This window comes from Mesoplodon densirostris, chromosome 2 (genome assembly GCF_025265405.1).
Source record: "Mesoplodon densirostris isolate mMesDen1 chromosome 2, mMesDen1 primary haplotype, whole genome shotgun sequence".
Classification (NCBI taxonomy): Eukaryota; Metazoa; Chordata; class Mammalia; order Artiodactyla; family Ziphiidae; genus Mesoplodon; species Mesoplodon densirostris.
The window spans coordinates 83,406,956-83,416,948 of record NC_082662.1 but is presented as its reverse complement, the minus strand read 5'-3'; the positions used below and the strand labels follow the sequence as shown (position 1 = coordinate 83,416,948).

The 9,993-nt window shown below is 39.5% G+C and overlaps 1 protein-coding gene across 1 annotated transcript in view; it reads right to left on the bottom strand.

Annotated features, from left to right (window-relative positions):
* Positions 1-2,335: 2,335 nt before the first annotated feature.
* Positions 2,336-9,993, bottom strand: part of RPAP2 (RNA polymerase II associated protein 2) — an 84,756-nt gene continuing 77,098 nt past the window's right edge. The window contains exons 12-13 of the mRNA XM_060085311.1: positions 6,437-6,585; positions 2,336-3,071 (exon numbers count right to left, since the gene is read on the bottom strand). Coding sequence (XP_059941294.1) covers positions 3,061-3,071; positions 6,437-6,585 — 160 coding nt within the window. The 3' untranslated portion in view covers positions 2,336-3,060. The remainder of the gene's footprint in view (positions 3,072-6,436; positions 6,586-9,993) is intronic.

Here is a 9,993-nt window from a genome sequence, read left to right as displayed (position 1 = left end):
TCCCACCAAAACACCACAAGGGTTCCCTTTTCTCCACATTCTTGCCTACACTTGTTACTTGTCTTTTTGATAACAGCCATTCTAACAGGTATGAGGTGGTATTGCATTGTGGTTTTGATTTGCATTTCTCTGATTAGTGATGAGTGTCTTTCCATGTGCCTGTTGGCTGGCCATCTGTATGTCTTCTTTGTAAAAAATATCTCTTTAGATCCTCTGCCCATTTTTAAATGATTTTTTTTTGCTGTTGAGTTGTATGACTTTATACATTTTGGATATTAACCCCTTATCAGATATATGCTTTGCAAATATTTTCTCCCAGTCAGTAGGTTGCATTTTCATTTTGTTGATGGTTTTCTTTGCTGCAGAGCAGCTTTTTAGTTTGATGTAGTCCAATTTATTTTTGGTTTGTCAAATGCAAAATATTGCCAATATTGCCAATATTGTCAGGGGCTCACTGCCTATGTTTTCTTCTAGGAGTTTTATGGTTTCAGGTCTTATGTCCAAGTCTTTAATCCATTTTGAGTTAATTTTTGTGTAAGATGTAGATAGTGGTCCAGTTTTCCTCAAACCACCTACTGAATAGACAGTTCTTTCCCCATTTGTATATTCTTGGTTCCTTTGTTGTAAATTAACTGACCATATCTATGCATGGGTTTATATCTAGGCTTTCTGTTCTGTTGCATTGATCTACATGACTGCTTTTGTGCCAGTACCACACTATTTTGATTACTATAGCTTTATGATGTAGTTTGATATCAGGGGTGTAATGTCTCTGGCTTTGTTCTTCAAGATTGATTTTGCTATTCGGGGTCTTCTGTAGTTCCGTGGAAATTTTAGGATTATTAGTTCTATGAAAAATACCATTGGAATTTTGATATGGAGTGCACTGAATCTGTAGATTGCTTTGGTAGTATGGACATTATTTCTAATAGCTTTATTAAGTGTAATTTATATACATTACATTCAACCTGTTTTAAGTGCACATTTTTAAAGTTTATAAAATTGTGCAAAAATCACAATTGTAGAACAGTTTCATCACCCCAAAGAGATCCCTGTGGCCATTTGCAGATGATCCCCACTCCCATGTAACTACCAATTTAGGATCATCTGTTTTACATATTTTCCTTTTCTGTCATTTCATTGTAAGTGGAATCATACCTTATATGGCTTATGTGTCAGACTTCTTTTACCTAGCATGTTTCTGAGGTTCATCCATGTAGTAGCATATATCAGTATTCTATTTTATGAATTTTTTATTTACCCATTTGCAGTTGATGGCCATTTGGATTGTTTCCACTTTTTCACTAGTATGATCATGTTATGAACATGAACCTACAAGTCATTGTGAACAGTTTTCATTTCTCTTAGGATGGAACAGTGAGTGGAATTGCTGGGTCATATAGTAAACTGCTTTTTTTTTTTTTTTTTTTGCGATACGCGGGCCTCTTACTATTGTGGCCTCTCCCGTTGCAGAGCACTGGCTCTGGACGCGCAGGCTCAGTGGCCATGGCCCACATGCCCAGCTGCTCCACAGCATGTGGGATCCTCCTGGACCGGGGCACAAACCCGCATCCCCTGCATCGGCAGGCGGACTCTCAACCACTGCGCCACCAGGGGAGCCCTTAACTTTTTAAGAAACTGCCAGATCACTTTCCAAAGTGGCTGAATCATTTTACATTTCCACCAGCAGTGTATTAGGGCTCCAGATTTTCCACATCCTCATGAACACTATCTTTGTCTTTATTATAGTCATCCTAGTGGCTGTGAAGTGGTATCTATTTTGGTTTTAACTTGCATTTCCCTAATGACTAGTGATGTTGAGCATCTTTTCACATGGGAAGCCATTTGGATATCTTCTTTCTGAAATGTCTATTCAAATTCTGCCCACTTAAAAATTGAGTTGCCATATTTTTGAGTTTTAAGAATATGTAATCTGGGGCTTCCCTGGTGGCGCAGCGGTTGAGAGTCCGCCTGCCGATGCAGGGGACATGGGTTCGTGCCCCAGTCCGGGAAAATCCCACATGCCGCGGAGCGACTGGGCCCGTGAGCCATGGCCACTGAGCCTGCGCGTCCGGAGCCTGTGCTCCGCAACAGGAGAGGCCACAACAGTAAGAGGCCCGCATACCCACAAAAAAAAAAAAAAAAAAAGAATATGTAATCTGGATGTCATTTATCAAGTATGATTTGAAAATATTTTATCCCAGTCTGTGGTTTGTCAGTTCGTTTTCTTAATGTTTTTTTTTCCTCTTATGTAAGTTTCAGGTGTACATTGCTCAGGACCACTTTACAGCATAGCTGGCTTCTTTAAAAGAATAAAGACTAGACTTCCAAAAGGTTTCATCTTAAATTGTATTTATTTATTTTTATAAATTATTTATTTTTGGCTGTGTTGTTGGGTCTTCATTGCTGCCTGCGGGCTTTCTCTAGTTGTGGTGAGCAGGGGCTACTCTTCTTTGTGGTGCATGGGCTTACTGCGGTGGCTTCTTTTGTTGTGGAGCACAGGCTCTAGGCACTCGGGCTTCAGTAGTTGTGGCATGCGGGCTCTAGAGCACAGGATCAGTAGTTGTGGTGCATGGGCTTAGTTGCTCCGCAGGATCTTAGTTGCTCTGTGTGGGATCTTCCTGGGCCAGGGCTCGAACCTGTGCCCCCTGCATTGGCAGGCGGATTCTTAACCACTGCACCACCAGGGAAGCCCTAAATTGTATTTATTGACCTAATTCTTTACTGTCCTTTAGAATCTAGAGTTCGACTCTGAGGCTAAAATGGGACTTCTCTCAATTTTCTGGTCAACTGATATGATGGCTGTAAGAATCCAGAAGAAATAGGTCATTATATTTTCTTGAAGTTTCAACTTAAGATTTCAGCTTTCATTTTCAAATAAGCAGAAATACTATGTCTTGTATCTAGGATGCAAGGAGTTGGTTATCCTTGTTGGGATAATGGTTCTCCTCTGTCTGGGGAAGTCACTCTGTCTGGTGGTAACTGATAAGTAGCTCTAACTGTACAATTATTGTGGGTAGAATTCCAGAAATGGTCAAGGTAAGTTCACCTATTTGGTCTTCACGGATTACCTGTGAAGCAAAAAAGGACACCTGAATAAGACACCTAAAATATTTTTACCAGTTTTGGGGAACACTGTGTTGTCTCCCCAATATACATTCCATTTTCCCCTATTATGTAGCAATAGTGGGTTGGGTAGAATAAACCCAGCTTCATATTCAGCTTGAGGGGTAGGCCCTGATAGGTCTAGGTCAATTAGAAAATCCTCTTCTCTCTCCTCCATTCCTTGCTAGAATGACATGGATTAGTTCAGAAATGCCCTCAATTAGTGTGAAATGTTTAAGACTCTCAGTAGGACAGTGAGGTATGCTGTAAAGCTGGGAACTACTGAATGATTCTGCCACCTGTAGTAGACAGCTTCTAAAATGACCCCCAATGAACTCTGCCTTCTGGTATTCATCCCCTTATATAATCCACTCACCTTCAATGTGGGCTGAGTCCAGTGATTAGTTTCTAACTAGTCATGGAATACAGAAAAAGTGATGCACGTTACTTTGACATTAGTTACAAAAAGACTGTGGCTTTCATCTTGGGTTTCATCTCACTTGCTCACTCTGAGGGAAGCCACATGCCAAGCTGTGAGGCACACTGTGGGGTGGCCCATGTGGCAAAGAACTGGGAGAGGTCTCTAGACAACAGAGAGTGAGGAATTGAGGCCCCGAATTCAACAGCCTGTGAGGAACTAAATCCTGCCAATAACCACATGAGTGAGCTTGGAAGGGAATCTTCCTCCAGCTGAGCCTTCGGATGACACTGCAGCCCTGTCAGACAGCTTAACTGCAACCTCATGAGAGACTCTGAGGCAGAGGCCCTAAGCCAAATTGTGCCCAGATTCCCGATTCACAGAAACTGAGATTAAAAAAAAAGTTTGTTTTAAGCCACTAAATTTTACAGTAATTTGTTAAGCTGCAAAAGATAATATACTACGGTAAGAAAAGCTAGTTTGAGCTGGGTTTTTTTTTTCTTCCCTGTTATTTGTAACTGAAAGCATATTAACATATACTAGCTATTAGTAATCTAATCTTGAAAAGGGTACGCCATATTATACACAAATAATTTTGTGAACTTATGGTTTACAAATATCATACAAACAACAAAAAAAACCCATTTACCTATTCACAACCATCTCCATTTCTCATATGGAAAATTATGTAACAAGGCCTCATTCATTCAGTGTCCCTTTTAATACTGACAAAGTCTGGGCAAAGATTTACCTTTGATTACTTACACAAATAAACAATGTAAAAAAACCAATGATCACAGGGCAACTGTTAAGTCTACTTAAAACATATATTGTTTAGGGAATTCCCTGGCAGTCCAGTGGTTAGGACTCGGCACTTCACTGCTGCGGCCTGAGTTTGATCCTTAAAAGTACTTTAAAGAAACGAAATTGAGTTATTTGTAGTGAGGTGGATGGACCTAGAGACTGTCATACAGAGTGAAGTAAGTCAAAAAGAGAAAAACAAATACCATATGCTAACACATATATATGGAATCTAAAAAAAAAAAAAAAAGGTTCTGAAGAACCTAGAGGCAGGACAGGAATAAAGATGCAGATGTAGAGAATGGACTTGAGGACATGGGGAGGGGGAAGGGTAAGCTGGGACGAAGTGAGAGTGGCATTGACATATATACACTACCAAGTATAAAATAGCTAGCTAGTGGGAAGCAGCTGCATGGCACAGGGAGATCAGCTCGGTGCTTTGTGACCACCTAGAGGGGTGGGATAGGGAGGGTGGGAGGGAGATGCAAGAGGGAGGAGATATGGGGATATATGTATATGTATAGCGCAGAAACTAACATACCATTGTAAAGCATTTATACTCCAATAAATATGTTAAAAAAATGATGAACTGCATAAAAAAAGACGAATTTGAAGTTTCAGCTTTAAAAAGAAGTACTTTAACACCATTTGTTTATATACAAGCATTAACTATGCTAATTAAAAATGGTTCTTAATTGGTACCTATTCATTAAAGCAGGTGTGGAAGGACCTCTGGTTAGGCACTCTTTGTTCTCAGTCTATCTGGAAAAGCAACCTTTCAACCAATGGAGATAGGGTGTCGTGAACCCTGAGGGGTATGATTAATTCAGTCTTCTGTACCTGAAGCTCAATAAAACAAAAGAACTCCAAACTTACTGTATTCTTAGAAGGGCCTTTGAACTGGTGCTTCCACAGGCCAACCTGAGCTCACTGCCTAAGTAAAAGCCTTTATTTTACAGGGTCCTCAGGGGAGCAGGGTTGCATGAAAAGGTCACTAGGTGTAAGTCTGGAGGCAGTTACAGCGCTAATTCCTTATTTTCTATTCTCTAGCAGGTTCAATAAAGTGATGATGGCATTCTTTCTTGCCTGCCAAATATGGCTCTCAAATATCCTTGTCATATATTTACAGATTTACTTGAAGAGCTGTTTTTTTAAAACAAATATTCAAATAATAAAATGTAAAATGATACAGATCAGTAGTGTACTTCTGGGAAGGAGACAGGACTGGAGGCAGAAGTGAGGGGGGAATTTTGCTTTTTAAAATTATACATGCAATTCTGTACTGTTTAATTTTTACAACAAGCTTGTACTGCTTTTATAGTTTAAAAAATAGTTGAAAGTTAAAAAAGAGGAAATCCTCCTTAAGAGGATCTCATTTGTAGTCAGAATGAATTTCGTTAATCATAACATTAAATCAATACCTATCTGAGCACTTGAGAGTACGTGAAGTAAGAAGTAAAGGGAAGAAGAGATGGAAAGTTGTGATTAAGGCAGAATCAGGGAGGGGACATTCTGATGGGCAGGTTTTTTTTTGAGGTGGGGGTAGTTCTTAAAAAGAGGCAAAAACTTGGGATAGTAGAAAAGGGCTTATGTATCTGGGAGCAAGGTCAGTATTCGACAAAGCCAGACTTGAAAATTCACCCGCTCATCTGCACGTGAGATGACTAAGGTATTGGCTGGGCTGAGGAGGGAATTAGGATGAGGATATTCTCAAAGATCACTGCAGTAGTTTGGTTGAAGTAAACTGCTACTTGCTGGGAAGAAACATCAGATGGGACATGCAGGATGGGATGGTCTAGATTTGAGTATGAAGCTGATAGCAGGGAGTTTCCTGGATTGCAAGAAACAGAACCAACTGTGGTAGCCTATATAGGAAAAATAACAACAAAGATGGGGCATGAAGTAACAAGAGTGGACAGGAAATGACTGGAGCAGCTGAGAACTAAGGGATATTGTGTTCTACCATAGCAAAGCTGAAGTCATCTGGAGGTCTCTACTTGATTTTTAAAATTTCCAATTTGAAAATAGAATCCAAACAGGCAACAAATGAAAAAAAACAAAAACCAACAACAACAGCAACAACAAACTAAAGTAAAACACAATGAAACTCACCACTGTGGTAACAGCTGGTTCTAAATATGATGGTTAAACTTTCAAGGTCTTCATTCTTTAAGTGTAATTCTTCAAGCAGGGTGGTCACAAACTGTGTAAACATTACATTTTCCTGAGAATGCTTCTGAATGCCAAGAATTGAGGTCAGTCTGAAATACCAAAAATACTAAATGCATATCCATGAAATTGGAAGGACTAAGGGGCTCCAGTCTCTAACATGGCAGAGGGGATTTTTGTGAGGATAATGAAGTCTCTCTGATTTAACAAATTCCCAGAGAGAGAAGGCTTTACTAAAGCTGAAGAGAAATCTCAGGAAAAGACTGAAAAATCAAACATATTGTTACATAAGGAAAGAAGCCTAAAAGCCTGAATCCAAAACATGTTCTTCCTTATGCCAGCAAAAACCACCAAAATTCTGCCCAGAAAAGAAAATGAAGTCTTTCCACATGGTGAAAGGAGGTTGTGTAGAGAAGCTTAGAGGTGAGAACTGCTTTAAAAAAACATAATTTACATCAACTGTTTAGATTATATCACCTGAAAAAAAAAGACAATGAACAAGATTACCTTTTGGATGAAACCTTAACATTTTTATTTTTGTAACACTAAACAGATGAATTACATCTTAAAAGGCACTTAATACAAACTTCACAAGAAACACAATGCTTTCTTCTCTAGCCATTTCCAGTAAATATCCCTAAAGACTGATTACATATAATAGATTCTTTTTTTTAAATTAATTAATTTATTTTTGGCTGTGTTTGGTCTTCGTTGCTGCACGCGGGCTTTCTCGAGTTGTGGCGAGCAGGGCTACTCTTTGCCGTGGTGTGCGGGCTTCTCATTGTGGTGTCTTCTCTTTTTATGGAGCACGGGCTCTAGGTGCATGGGCTTCAGTAGTTGTGGCACACGGGCTCAGTAGTTGTGGCCCGCGGGCTCTAGAGCACAGGCTCAGTAGTTGTGGCACACAGGCTTAGCTGCTCCGCAGCATGTGGGATCTTCCCGGACCAGGGCTAGAACCCATGTCTGCTTCATTGGCAGGTGGATTCTTAAGCACTGTGCCACCAGGGAAGTCCTATAATAGATTCTTAAAAGTAATTTTCACTGAATGTGATTAGTAAACATGATTTTTAAAAAGTGAACAATATCTAATCACAAGCTGTGCAGACCATTCCTTTTCGTAAGTTTTTGTGTCTCCAGAGAGCATGCTTCACAGAGCCTTTTCAAGAACATTCTGGGAAGTTTTCTTGGAAGAAAATTCTTTTTTCCCCAAGTAGTCTATACTTCCCACACAAACCTCTTACAGATGCTTATTTAACCTTGGTCATTGCCAGTGGGCACATCAAATATAAATAAAATAACTCTCTGATTTAAATCAATAATGTTCAAGAAATCAGAGCAGAACAATTCCACAGTAGTGAGTGTGGAATGAGAAATGTTATTTTCTGAGACAGATTTCTTCCTTGCTTATTAGCCATCTCATACAGAAAGCAGAAATAAAAGGAAAATTTTGTTAGAATTGTCCAAAGATGCCCTAGACTCTGAGGAGGTGGTAGATTCTCTATATTCCTGAAGGTATTTTAGCAAGAATTGGAGACTAGGTAACTCTAATAGTCCAGTGAAATCTAGAGTTCTACCCAAGAAAACCACTTATTCCTTCCCCACCTCTCCTCTATTTCTTTACAGCTAGTGGATGGAGTACCAGGTTCTCATATGAGCTTTGTCTGCAGGTATTCTCCAAAGGTAGTTTATACTTGAAAATAGGACTACCCAAGTCTTCTAATGCCAAGCTCAAGCTGGGTACTTGGGTGAACTTATAGGCAGTTGTGGCCAGCTTTTCCTGAGGCATTTTCCTGTGGAGAAAGTGGAACCCAGAAGTCAACTCTGTTGGCTTTTCTCATACTTAGGTGATGTCAACATTAAAACATCAAGTTGCTGCCTCCCCACAGTAAGACCAAAGATACTGGGGATGGGATAGCACTGGCTAAAAACAAGAAGTCAGAGCAGTCAGATCAGCTGTCAGCTCCACAGAAATCTAGTTTTTGTTTTTGTTTTTAGTTTTTGAATTTTATTTTTTTATACAGCAGGTTCTTATTAGTCATCCATTTTATACATTATCAGTGTATACATGTCAATCCCAATCTCCCAATTCAGCACACACACACACAAACCACCCCCTGCCACTTTCCCCCCTTGGTGTCCATACGTTTGTTCTCTACTTCTGTGTCTCAACTTCTTCCCTGCAAACCAGTTCATCTGTACCATTTTTCTAGGTTCCACCTACATGCATTAATATACGATATTTGTTTTTCTCTTTCTGACTTACTTCAGAAAGAGAAAAACAACTGTCAGACTCTGTAAGACAGTCTCTAGATCCATCCACGTCTCAACAAATGACTCTATTTCGTTCCTTTTTATGGCTGAGTAATATTCCATTGTATATATGTACCACAACTTCTTTATCCATTCCTCTGTCGATGGGCATTTAGGTTGCTTCCATGACCTGGCTACTGTAAAAAGTGCTGCAATGAACATTGGGATGCATGTGTCTTTTTGAATTATGGTTTTCTCTGGGCATATGCCCAGTAGTGGGATTGCTGGATCATATGGTAATTCTATTTTTAGTTTTTTAAGGAACCTCCATACTGTTCTCCATAGTGGCTGTATCAACTTACATTCCCACCAACAGTGCAAGAGGGTTCCCTTTTCTCCACACCCTCTCCAGCATTTGTTGTTTGCAGATTTTTCTGATGATGCCCATTCTAACTGGTGTGAGGTGATACCTCATTGTAGTTTTGATTTGCATTTCTCTAATAATTAGTGATGTTGAGCAGCTTTTCATGTGCTTCTTGGCCATCTGTATGTCTTCTTTGGAGAAATGTCTATTTAGGTCTTCTGCCCATTTTTGGATTGGATTGTTTGTTTTTTAAATATTGAGCTGCATGAGCTGTTTATATATTTTGGAGATTAATCCTTTGTCTGTTGATTCGTTTGCAAATATTTTCTCCCATTCTGAGGGTTGTCTTTTGGTCTTGTTTACGGTTTCCTTTGCTGTGCAAAAGGTTTGAAGTTTCATTAGGTCCCATTTGTTTATTTTTGTTTTTATTTCCATTACTCTAGGAGGTGGGTCAAAAAAGATCTTGCTGTGATTTATGTCAAAGAGTGTTCTTCCTATGTTTTCCTCTTAGAGTTTTATAGTGTCCGGTCTTACATTTAGGTCTCTAATCCATTTTGAGTTTATTTTTGTGTATGGTGTTAGGGAGTTTTCTAATTTGATTCTTTTACATGTAGCTGTCCAGTTTTCCCAGCACCACTTGTTGAAGAGACTGTCTTTTCTCCATTGTATATCCTTGCCTCCTTTGTCATAGATTAGTTGACCACAGGTGTGTGGGTTTATCTCTGGGCTTTCTATCTTGTTCCATTGATCTATGTTTCTGTTTTTGTGCCAGTACCATATTGTCTTGATTACTGTAGCTTTATAGTATAGTCTGAAGTCAGGGAGTCTGATTCCTCCAGCTCTGTTTTTTTCCCTCAAGACTGCTCTGGCTATTCGGGGTCTTTTG